Source organism: Dendropsophus ebraccatus, chromosome 1, assembly GCF_027789765.1.
Source record: "Dendropsophus ebraccatus isolate aDenEbr1 chromosome 1, aDenEbr1.pat, whole genome shotgun sequence".
NCBI lineage: Eukaryota > Metazoa > Chordata > Amphibia > Anura > Hylidae > Dendropsophus > Dendropsophus ebraccatus.
Genome location: NC_091454.1, coordinates 233,584,640 through 233,598,427, shown reverse-complemented (window position 1 = coordinate 233,598,427; position 13,788 = coordinate 233,584,640). Strand labels below are relative to the sequence as shown.

At 46.7% G+C, this 13,788-nt stretch overlaps 1 protein-coding gene across 2 annotated transcripts in view; it reads right to left on the bottom strand.

Annotated features, from left to right (window-relative positions):
- The window catches only part of YBX2 (Y-box binding protein 2), a 33,109-nt gene extending 22,366 nt beyond the window's left edge, over positions 1 to 10,743 (bottom strand). Inside the window, exons 1-6 of one of the 2 annotated variants that reach the window (XM_069953073.1) lie at positions 10,387 to 10,743; positions 3,253 to 3,316; positions 3,143 to 3,176; positions 2,842 to 2,931; positions 1,509 to 1,664; positions 116 to 406 (exon numbers count right to left, since the gene is read on the bottom strand). In XM_069953073.1, coding sequence (XP_069809174.1) covers positions 116 to 406; positions 1,509 to 1,664; positions 2,842 to 2,931; positions 3,143 to 3,176; positions 3,253 to 3,316; positions 10,387 to 10,489 — 738 coding nt within the window. In that variant the 5' untranslated portion in view covers positions 10,490 to 10,743. The remainder of the gene's footprint in view (positions 1 to 115; positions 407 to 1,508; positions 1,665 to 2,841; positions 2,932 to 3,142; positions 3,177 to 3,252; positions 3,317 to 10,386) is intronic. The other variant, XM_069953150.1, reaches the window with a different exon arrangement.
- Between the last annotated feature and the right edge of the window lie 3,045 nt (positions 10,744 to 13,788).

Below are 13,788 nucleotides of genomic sequence, written 5' to 3'. Positions count from 1 at the left end.
GGGACACCGAGGCCATTAACCCTCAACCACCACAGGTGACCAAATAAAGGAGATTTCAGGGGTTCCACCCACCTCCTAAGACAACCACCACCAGATCAGCCAACATACAACTCACCTCTGCACCTGGGTCCTGCTGAGTCAGTGGTCTGGGACCCCTTCCAAAGCGTCGCCTGTAGAAGAATGGAGGAGGACGGCGGCGCTGGGGAGGCCTCTGCTGGGGGGAGCCGTCATCAGCACGTTCCCCTTCACTCACTTGCTCTGGGCTCACGCCTTCACCACCAGACTCTGCAGCATTGTCTCCCCTTGGCCGGTAGAAACGCCGACGGAACCTCCGCCTGTTGGGGGCAAATCTGCTTCCTTTAACCGGAACACCACCGGGTCCTGTGACATTGGCCGCCTCTGCACCCTGGCAGAGACAAGGGCTGTCTGTCAGTATACTGTGTGTAGACCCCCTCAGATATATAGACAATGCAGGGGAAGCTGCAGTGTAACCACCATCGATAAGGGAGAGTTCCCAGGTGAGACTACAGTAGAAGCGTGCCATACATCGGCCAGCCTGCAGAAGCATATGCCATGGTATAGCCGACCCTCCCCGGGTCAGGTCCCCCTAACAGCCACGGTATAGCCGACCCTCCCCGGGCCACGTCACCCTAACAGCCATGGTATAGCCGACCCTCCCCGGGTCACGTCACCCTAACAGCCATGGTATAGCCGACCCTCCCCGGGTCACGTCACCCTAACTGCCATGGTATAGCCGACCCTCCCCGGGTCACGTCCCCCTAACAGCCACGGTATAGCCGACCCTCCTTGGGTCACGTCACCCTAACAGCCATGGTATAGCAGACCCTCCCCGGGCCACTTCACCCTAACAGCCATGGTATAGCCGACCCTCCCCGGGTCACGTCACCCTAACTGCCATGGTATAGCCGACCCTCCTTGGGTCACGTCACCCTAACAGCCATGGTATAGCCGACCCTCCTTGGGTCACGTCACCCTAACAGCCATGGTATAGCAGACCCTCCCCGGGCCACTTCACCCTAACAGCCATGGTATAGCCGACCCTCCCTGGGTCACGTCACCCTAACAGCCATGGTATAGCCGACCCTCCTTGGGTCACGTCACCCTAACATCCATGGTATAGCCGACCCTCCTTGGGTCACGTCACCCTAACAGCCATGGTATAGCCGACCCTCCCCGGTCCACGTCACAGCCACCACATCTCAGCCGCACCTTACAGCTCTACTAAGAACTCTACAGAATGGGCTAAAATGTGCTCCCTATTAGGCCACCTCCAGTCCACAGGACAACTGGCATCACACGTAGTGAAGACCACCCTAAATAGATGGAGGAAGAGGACAGCCTATATAGATGGAGGAGGTAGCCGACCCCATGACTGGGAAAGTCCGAACTAGGCCAGTGACTACACCCCAGTTACCAGACACCTGTAGTAGAGGCTACACACCCCAGTTACCAGACACCTGTTACTGCGGGACGATCATGTCACTAACCTCATTGACTTCTTTAGTTATGTGACAAGTGTGGGCCGAAGGGGCCCGGGATGTCGCCTGCCTGGCCGAAGGGGCCCGGGATGTCGCCTGCCTGGCCGAAGGGGCCCGGGATGTCGCCTGCCTGGCCTTCAGCAACGCCTCAGGTCCCAAAAAGAGCTGAGAGAGAAGTTACTGGGATCCCGGGAGAGATCAGAGGATTTTTAACTGGTGAATAGACTTATGGTGAATAATCCAAGCAGAGACTTGTTACACATAGTGCTCCTGCTCTTTATTATGTGTTTTAGTAACATAGGAGAAGGATTGGTGGGTAAGGAAAATCTGTATGCAACAGGGTCGATATTCCTGGACACGACTGTAATATGGACAAAGATTTAGTTTCACTTTATATATGTTACAGGAGGGAAGAAGGGAAAGGGAGGACATAATGGAAACCTTTATATATGTTACAGGAGGAAGAAGGGAAAGGGAGGACATAATGGAAACCTTTATATATGTTACAGGAGGAAGAAGGGAAAGGGAGGACATAATGGAAACCTTTATATATGTTACAGGAGGAAGAAGGGAAAGGGGGGACATGATGGAAACCTTTATATATGTTACAGGAGGAAGAAGGGAAAGGGGGGGCATGATGGAAACCTTTATATATGTTACAGAGGAAGAAGGGAAAGAGAGGACATGATGGAAACCTTTATATATGTTACAGGAGGAAGAAGGGAAAGGGAGGACATGATGGAAACCTTTATATATGTTACAGGAGGAAGAAGGGAAAGGGGGGACATGATGGAAACCTTTATATATGTTACAGGAGGAAGAAGGGAAAGGGGGGACATGATGGAAACCTTTATATATGTTACAGGAGGAAGAAGGGAAAGGGAGGACATGATGGAAACCTTTATATATGTTACAGGAGGAAGAAGGGAAAGGGAGGACATGATGGAAACCTTTATATATGTTACAGGAGGAAGAAGGGAAATATGTTACAGGAGGAAGAAGGGAAATATGTTACAGGAGGAAGAAGGGAAATATGTTACAGGAGGAAGAAGGGAAATATGTTACAGGAGGAAGAAGGGAAATATGTTACAGGAGGAAGAAGGGAAATATGTTACAGGAGGAAGAAGGGAAATATGTTACAGGAGGAAGAAGGGAAATATGTTACAGGAGGAAGAAGGGAAAGTAAGGACATGATATTTCGGATGATAATCTCCGGGTGTGGACGTGGTATGTTTCTGCGGCCTGATGACGTATACCATAGCATATACTATAAGTGCAGTGTAGTATCAGGTGGGCGCTTCCTCTCATCGGCCGCTGCCACCATCTATAGGATCTCACTAACCTTCTCTCCTTCCACAACATCGAACTCCACCGTCTCTCCATCCCCAACACTGCGAAGGAACTTGCGTGGATTGTTCCTCTTTATGGCAGTCTGAAAAGAAAGAGCCCCTCCAGCTGAGAAGAGCAAGCACCAAATACCACCAAGAGTCAAGGAGGCGGAGCCCCATGAAGATGGCCCCACTGGGAGTGATCCCACAGAGGAAAGGGTTACATGGAGACCACACTGATCAGCGACTGATCCTGCAGCATAACTAGTGCCCTCAGCAGGATAGAAGTATCAGCCCCCCCATTTATCATGTTACCTGGTGGACGAACACATCCTCCTTGGTGTCGTTCCTGTGGAGATAGGCAGTGTTACTGGAGGTCATAGGTCAAGCCGAGCACATGACCCCTTCCCATCACACCATCATACCGATTTATGAAGCCGTATCCATTGCGAACGTTAAACCACTTCACCGTCCCCTGTACCTGGGTAGCTGCAGAGAAGAAGACTATGAGAAGTGTCACCTCAACATCAGCTTCCCCCAACCTTAACATCTAGCATCCCCAACATCCTATGCCTCCACAGAGCAACCCCAGACCCCGACCCCAACATCTGCCTCCAACCTCATCAAGTATCCCCAGAGCCCGTCCCAAACCCCAACATAAAGTATCCCCAGACCCTGACCCCAACATCTGCCACCCTCAACCCTATCAAGTATCCCCAGAGCCCGACCCAAACCCCAACCCCATCATCAAGTATCCCCAGACCCTGACCCAAACCCCATCATCAAGTATCCCCCAACCCCAACATCTAGTATCCCCAGACCCCTACCCCAACATCTGCCTCCAACCCCATCATCAAGTATCCCCAGAGCCTGTCCCCAACCCCAACATAAAGTATCCCCAGACCATGACCCCAACATCTGCCACCCTCAACCCTATCAAGTATCCCCAGAGCCCGACCCAAACCCCAACCCCATCATCAAGTATCCCCAGACCCTGACCCAAACCCCATCATCAAGTATCCCCCAACCCCAACATCTAGTATCCCCAGACCCCTACCCCAACATCTGCCTCCAACCCCATCATCAAGTATCCCCAGAGCCTGTCCCCAACCCCATCATCAAGTATCCCCAGACCTCAACCCCAACATCTGCCTCCAACCCCATCATCAAGTATCCCCAGACCCCGACCCCAACATCTGCCTCCAACCTCATCAAGTATCCCCAGAGCCCGTCCCAAACCCCAACATAAAGTATCCCCAGACCCTGACCCCAAAATCTGCCACCCTCAACCCCATCATCAAGTATCCCCAGAGCCCGTCCCAAACCCCAACATAAAGTATCCCCAGACCCTGACCCCAAAATCTGCCACCCTCAACCCTATCATCAAGTATCCCCAGAGCCCGTCCCAAACCCCAACATAAAGTATCCCCAGACCCTGACCCCAAAATCTGCCACCCTCAACCCTATCATCAAGTTATCCCCAGAGCCCGACCCAAACCCCAACATCAAGTATCCCCAGACCCTGACCCCAACATCTGCCACCCTCAACCCTATCAAGTATCCCCAGACCCCGACCCAAACCCCAACCCCATCATCAAGTATCCCCCAACCCCAACATCTAGTATCCCCAGACCCCAACATAAAGTATCCCAAGACCCCGACCCCAACATCAAGTATCCCCAGACCCCAACATCTGCCTCCAACCTCATCAAGTATCCCCAGAGCCCGACCCAAACCCCAACATCAAGTATCCCTCAACCCCAACATCTAGTATCCCCAGACCCCAACATAAAGTATCCCAAGACCTTGACCCCAACATCAAGTATCCCCAGACCCCAACATCTGCCACCCCAACCCCATCAAGTATCCCCAGAGCCCGACCCAAACCCGAACCCCATCATCAAGTATCCCCAGACCCCAACCCCAACATCAGCCACCCCAACATCAAGTAACCCAGGCCCCAACCTCATCTGCCGCCGGACCCTAACCTCTAGCACCCCCAACATCCTGTGCCTCCTGACGCCAACAGAGCACCCCCTGGCGCCGACCCCATCACCCGGCTCTAACCCCATCCGCTGCTGCTTTACAGAATTATGACACCCCTGTCTGAACACCATAGACCCCCATTCTGGGCCTGAGGAGCGTCTGAAGTCCCTGTCCTTAGACGGTAATCTCAATCAGCAGCATGTGATATAAGCGTAGGGGGAGAGATTTATCAGACTGGTGTACAGTAGATTTCTCAGTCGCCACCCGGAAACCAGACAGCGCTTTACATTTTTCAAAATATCTGTGAGGAACGAGAGCTGGAATCTGATTGGTTGTCGGGGCAACTGCGACAATTCTACTTTACACCAGTCTGATACGGCGCCCCCATGGTTTCGAAGATAGATCCTTTTTCTTTTTAAACAGTTTAAACACAGGAAGTTCTATACTTCCCAGGTCATCTGCGAGTGAGGGGAGTGATATGATGGACGGACTGAGCCCTGACACTGTACTAGCCGCAACGTCATGGACCATCATCCAGCCCAAGACCAGAGCTTCAGGGGACTGGGCCTGGATACAGTAAGTATAGCTGGTATATAGGAGGAGAGTGGTCCTGGATACAGTAAGTATAGCAGGTATATAGGAGGAGAGTGGTCCTGGATACAGTAAGTATAGCAGGTATATACATAGGGCCCCATCCCCCGCAGTGTATAGGTATATACATAGGGCCCCATCCCCCGCAGTGTATAGGTATATACATAGGGCCCCATCCCCCGCAGTGTATAGGTATATACATAGGGCCCCATCCCCCGCAGTGTATAGGTATATACATAGGGCCCCATCCCCCGCAGTGTATAGGTATATACATAGGGCCCCATCCCCCGCAGTGTATAGGTATATACATAGGGCCCCATCCCCCGCAGTGTATAGGTATATACATAGGGCCCCATCCCCCGCAGTGTATAGGTATATACATAGGGCCCCATCCCCCGCAGTGTATAGGTATATACATAGGGCCCCATCCCCCCAGTACATATATATACACAGCACCTCCCCCAGTATTGGTTTACACATAGGGCCCCATCCCCCCAGTATATATACACACAGCACCTCCCCCAGTATAGGTATATACATAGGGCCCCATCCCCCCCAGTATATATACACAGCACCTCCCCCAGTATAGGTATACACACAGCTCCCCATCCCCCCGGTATATATACACACATCACCTCCCACAGTATAGGTATATACATAGGGCCCCATCCCCCCCGGTATATATACACACACATCACCTCCCCCAGTATAGGTATATATACATAGGGCCCCATCCCCCCAGTATATATACACACACAGCACCTCCCCCAGTATAGGTATACACATAGGGCCCCATCCCCCCAGTATTGGTATATACATAGGGCCCCATCCCCCCAGTATAGGTATACACACAGCACCTCCCCCAGTATATATACACACACATCACCTCCCCCAGTATAGGTATATACATAGGGCCCCATCCCCCCAGTATTGGTATATACATAGGGCCCCATCCCCCCAGTATAGGTATATACATAGGGCCCCATCCCCCCAGTATATATACACACACATCACCTCCCCCAGTATAGGTATACACATAGGGCCCCATCCCCCCAGTATATATACACACAGCACCTCCCCCAGTATAGGTATACACATAGGGCCCCATCCCCCCTGGTATATATACACACACAGCACCTCCCCCAGTATAGGTATATACATAGGGCCCCATCCTCCGCAGTGTATAGGTATATACATAGGGCCCCATCCCCCGCAGTGTATAGGTATATACATAGGGCCCCATCCCCCCAGTATAGGTATATACATAGGGCCCCATCCCCCCAGTATAGGTATATACACACATCACCTCCCACAGTATAGGTATATACATAGGGCCCCATCCCCCCGGTATATATACACACAGCACCTCCCCCAGTATTGGTATACACATAGGGCCCCATCCCCACCAGTATATATATATATACACACACAGCACCTCCCCCAGTATAGGTATACACACAGCGCCCCATCCCCCCGGTATATATACACACAGTACCTCCCCCAGTATAGATATACACATAGGGCCCCATCCCCCCCAGTATATATACACACAGCACCTCCCCCAGTATAGATAAACACATAGGGCCCCATCCCCCCGGTATATATACACATACACAGCACCTCCCCCAGTATAGGTATATACATAGGGCCCCATCCCCCCCAGTATATACACACAGCACCTCCCCCAGTATAGGTATATACATAGGGCCCCATCCCCCCCAGTATATATACACAGCACCTCCCCCAGTATAGGTATATACATAGGGCACCATCCCCCCGGTATATATACACACACACACACACACACACACACACACACACAGCACCTCCCCCAGTATAGGTATATACATAGGGCACCATCCCCCCGGTATATATACACATCACCTCCCCCAGTATAGGTATATACATAGGGCCCCATCCCCCCAGTATATATACACAGCACCTCCCCCAGTATATATACACATAGGGCCCCATCCCCCCAGTATATACACACATCACCTCCCCCAGTATAGGTATACACATAGGGCCCCATCCCCACCAGTATATACACATCACCTCCCCCAGTATAGGTATACACATAGGGCCCCATCCCCACCAGTATATACACAGCACCTCCCCCAGTATAGGTATATACATAGGGCCCCATCCCCCCAGTATATATACACATACACAGCACCTCCCCCAGTATAGGTATACACATAGGGCCCCATCCCCCCAGTATATACACAGCACCTCCCCCAGTATAGGTATATACACACACATCACCTCCCCCAGTATAGGTATACACACAGCGCCCCATCCCCCCAGTATATACACATACACAGCACCTCCCCCAGTATAGGTATATACACATAGGGCCCCATCCCCCCAGTATATACACATACACAGCCCCTCCCCCAGTATAGGTATACACACAGCGCCCCATCCCCCCCGGTATATATACACACAGCACCTCCCCCAGTATAGGTATATACATAGGGCCCCATCCCCCCAGTATATATATATACATACACAGCACCTCCCCCAGTATAGGTATATACATAGGGCCCCATCCCCCCGGTATATATACACAGCACCTCCCCCAGTATAGGTATATACATAGGGCCCCATCCCCCCCGGTATATATACACAGCACCTCCCCCAGTATAGGTATATACATAGGGCCCCATCCCCCCGGTATATATACACAGCACCTCCCCCAGTATAGGTATATACATAGGGCCCCATCCCCCCGGTATATATACACAGCACCTCCCCCAGTATAGGTATACACATAGGGCCCCATCCCCCCCCAGTATATATATACACAGCACCTCCCCCAGTATAGGTATACACATAGGGCCCCATCCCCCCAGTACATATATATACACAGCACCTCCCCCAGTATAGGTATACACATAGGGCCCCATCCCCCCAGTACATATATATACACAGCACCTCCCCCAGTATAGGTATATACATAGGGCCCCATCCCCACCCAGTATATATATACACAGCACCTCCCCCAGTATAGGTATACACATAGGGCCCCATCCCCCCAGTATATACACACAGCGCCCCATCCCCCCAGTATATACACACAGCGCCCCATCCCCCCAGTATATATACACACAGCACCTCCCCCAGTATAGGTATACACATAGGGCCCCATCCCCCCAGTACATATATATACACAGCACCTCCCCCAGTATAGGTATACACATAGGGCCCCATCCCCACCCAGTATATATATACACAGCACCTCCCCCAGTATAGGTATATACATAGGGCCCCATCCCCCCAGTATATACACATACACAGCCCCTCCCCCAGTATAGGTATACACATAGGGCCCCATCCCCCCGGTATATATACACACAGCACCTCCCCCAGTATAGGTATACACATAGGGCCCCATCCCCCCAGTACATATATATACACAGCCCCTCCCCCAGTATAGGTATACACATAGGGCCCCATCCCCCCGGTATATATACACATCACCTCCCCCAGTATAGGTATATACATAGGGCCCCATCCCCCCCCAGTATATATATACACAGCACCTCCCCCAGTATAGGTATATACATAGGGCCCCATCCCCCCCCAGTATATATATACACAGCACCTCCCCCAGTATAGGTATATACATAGGGCCCCATCCCCCCAGTACATATATATACACAGCCCCTCCCCCAGTATAGGTATACACATAGGGCCCCATCCCCCCGGTATATATACACAGCACCTCCCCCAGTATAGGTATATACATAGGGCCCCATCCCCCCCCCAGTATATATATACACAGCACCTCCCCCAGTATAGGTATATACATAGGGCCCCATCCCCCCCCAGTATATATATACACAGCACCTCCCCCAGTATAGGTATATACATAGGGCCCCATCCCCCCAGTATATATATACACAGCACCTCCCCCAGTATAGGTATACACATAGGGCCCCATCCCCCCCAGTATATATACACAGCCCCTCCCCCAGTATAGGTATACACATAGGGCCCCATCCCCCCCAGTATATATACACAGCCCCTCCCCCAGTATAGGTATACACATAGGGCCCCATCCCCCCCCAGTATATATACACAGCCCCTCCCCCAGTATAGGTATACACATAGGGCCCCATCCCCCCCAGTATATATACACAGCCCCTCCCCCAGTATAGGTATACACATAGGGCCCCATCCCCCCCAGTATATATACACAGCACCTCCCCATCCCCCCGGTATATACACACAGCCCCTCCCCCAGTATAGGTATATACACATAGGGCCCCATCCCCCCCGATAGATAGAGATATATATATATATATATATATACACACACACACAGCGCCCCATCCCCCCGGTATATATACACACAGCGCCCCCAGTGGTAAACACGTGTATAGCACCCTCTCCTTACCCAGCACCCCATCCCCCCAGTATATATACACAGCACCTCCCCCAGTATAGGTATATACATAGGGCCCCATCCCCCCAGTATATATACACACATCACCTCCCCCAGTATAGGTATAAACATAGGGCCCCATCCCCCCGGTATATATACACATCACCTCCCCCAGTATAGGTATATACATAGGGCCCCATCCCCCCAGTATATATATATATATACACACACACACAGCACCTCCCCCAGTATTGGTATACACACAGCGCCCCATTCCCCCAGTATATATACACAGTCCCTCCCCCAGTATTGGTATATACACATAGGGCCCCATCCCCCCCGGTATATATATACATACATACACAGCGCCCCATCCCCCCCGGTGTATATACACACAGCACCTCCCCCAGTATAGGTATATACATAGGGCCCCATCCCCCCAGTATATATACACATACACAGCACCTCCCCCAGTATAGGTATATACATAGGGCCCCATCCCCCCAGTATATACACACAGCGCCCCATCCCCCCAGTATATATACACACAGCGCCCCCAGCGGTATACACGTGTATAGCACCCTCTCCTTACCCAGCACCTTCTTCCCCGCCTGGCTCCGGCTCGCAGGCCTCTTCTCCTCGGAGGACTCGGGCTGTGGCCCCTCCTGGGGGCCCCTGGACTCCACCTCGCTCATGCTCCTCCCGTTTGGGCCGTTGGTTACGTTTAGGACGTGCGCCTGCCCCTCCCCCACCTGTTACTGTGAGCCCCGCCCCGCCCGTCCTGCGCTCTCTATATACCTCAGCGGAACGCCAGCGCCGTCTCTGAATGGTTATCGGATACGCCAATTTCTCATCTTCGCCGATGATTGGACGACTTTAACTAATTCCGCCCACTAAGAAATTAGGCGGGAAAAACAAATTGCCGCCATGCTTAGGGTAAGACTTCAGTCTGTACGCGATTGGCTGCATGTGTCACGTGTCTGGCTCCTGATTGGCTTATAAATCTGTTGTCTCAGGCCGAGCTCCAGGTGTGTGAGGAGAAGTCTGACTGTGTATGCGGCGGCTAATGGAGAATCGCGCTGTGTGTGTATGGGGTCTGTGACGTCACAAAACGACCAATATACCTCAATATCATCAGTGAGGAGAAGTATATCTCTATATCATCATCTATAGTGTCCAGCTATTACACTATAATGTGTGATATATATAATGTCCAACCAATAGACTATAATGTATGATATATAATGTCCAGCTATTACACTATAATGTATGATATATAATGTCCAGCTATTACACTATAATGTATGATATATATAATGTCCAACCAATAGACTATAATGTATGATATATAATGTCCAGCTATTACACTATAATGTATGATATATAATGTCCAGCTGTTACACTATAATGTATGATATATAATGTCCAGCTATTACACTATAATGTATGATATATAATGTCCAGCTATTACACTATAATGTATGATATATAATGTCCAGCTATTACACTATAATGTGTGATATATAATGTCCAGCCAATAGACTATAATGTATGATATATAATGTCCAGCCATTACACTATAATGTATGATATATAATGTCCAACCAATAGACTATTATGTATGATATATAATGTCCAGGTATTACACTATAATGTATGATATATAATGTCCAGCTATTACACTATAATGTATGATATATATAATGTCCAGCTATTACACTATAATGTATGATATATAATGTCCAGCTATTACACTATAATGTATGATATATATAATGTCCAGCTGTTACACTATAATGTATGATATATATAATGTCCAGCTGTTACACTATAATGTATGATATATAATGTCCAGCTATTACACTATAATGTGTGATATATATAATGTCCAGCTATTACACTATAATGTATGATATATAATGTCCAGCTATTACACTATAATGTATGGTATATAATGTCCAGCTATTACACTATAATGTATGATATATAATGTCCAGCTATTACACTATAATGTATGATATATATAATGTCCAGCTGTTACACTATAATGTATGATATATAATGTCCAGCTATTACACTATAATGTATGATATATAATGTCCAACCAATACACTATAATGTATGATATATAATGTCCAGCTATTACACTATAATGTATGATATATAATGTCCAACCAATAGACTATTATGTATGATATATAATGTCCAGGTATTACACTATAATGTATGATGTCCAACCAATAGACTATAATGTATGATATATAATGTCCAGCTGTTACACTATAATGTATGATATATAATGTCCAGCTATTACACTATAATGTATGATATATATAATGTCCAGCTATTACACTATAATGTGTGATATATATAATGTCCAGCTATTACACTATAATGTATGATATATATAATGTCCAGCTGTTACACTATAATGTATGATATATAATGTCCAGCTATTACACTATAATGTATGGTATATAATGTCCAGCTATTACACTATAATGTATGATATATAATGTCCAGCTATTACACTATAATGTATGATATATATAATGTCCAGCTGTTACACTATAATGTATGATATATAATGTCCAGCTATTACACTATAATGTATGATATATAATGTCCAGCTATTACACTATAATGTGTGATATATAATGTCCAGCTATTACACTATAATGTATGATATATATAATGTCCAGCTATTACACTATAATGTGTGATGTATAATATCCAGCTATTACACTATAATGTATGATATATAATGTCCAGCTATTACACTATAATGTATGATATATAATGTCCAGCTATTACACTATAATTTGTGATATATAATGTCCAGCTATTACACTATAATGTATGATATATATAATGTCCAGCTATTACACTATAATGTGTGATATATATAATGTCCAGCTATTACACTATAATGTGTGATATATAATGTCCAGCTATTACACTATAATGTATGATATATAATGTCCAGCTATTACACTATAATGTATGATATATAATGTCCAACCAATAGACTATAATGTATGATATATAATGTCCAGCTATTACACTATAATGTATGATATATAATGTCCAGCTATTACACTATAATGTATGATATATATAATGTCCAGCTGTTACACTATAATGTATGATATATAATGTCCAGCTATTACACTATAATGTATGATATATATAATGTCCAGCTGTTACACTATAATGTATGATATATAATGTCCAGCTATTACACTATAATGTATGATATATAATGTCCAGCTATTACACTATAATGTATGATATATAATGTCCAGCCAATAGACTATAATGTATGATATATATAATGTCCAGCTATTACACTATAATGTATGATATATATAATGTCCAGCTGTTACACTATAATGTATGATATATAATGTCCAGCTATTACACTATAATGTATGATTTATAATGTCCAGCTATTACACTATAATGTATGATATATAATGTCCAGCCAATAGACTATAATGTATGATATATAATGTCCAGCTATTACACTATAATGTATGATATATATAATGTCCAGCTATTACACTATAATGTGTGATATATATAATGTCCAGCTATTACACTATAATGTATGATATATAATGTCCAGCTATTACACTATAATGTATGATATATAATGTCCAGCTATTACACTATAATGTGTGATATATATAATGTCCAGCTATTACACTATAATGTGTGATATATATAATGTCCAGCTATTACACTATAATGTGTGATATATATAATGTCCAGCTATTACACTATAATGTGTGATATATATAATGTCCAGCTATTACACTATAATGTATGATATATATAATGTCCAGGTATTACACTATAATGTATGATATATAATGTCCAGCCATTACACTATAATGTATGATAATGTCCAGCTATTACACTATAATGTATGATATATAATGTCCAGCTATTACACTATAATGTATGATATATAATGTCCAGCTATTACACT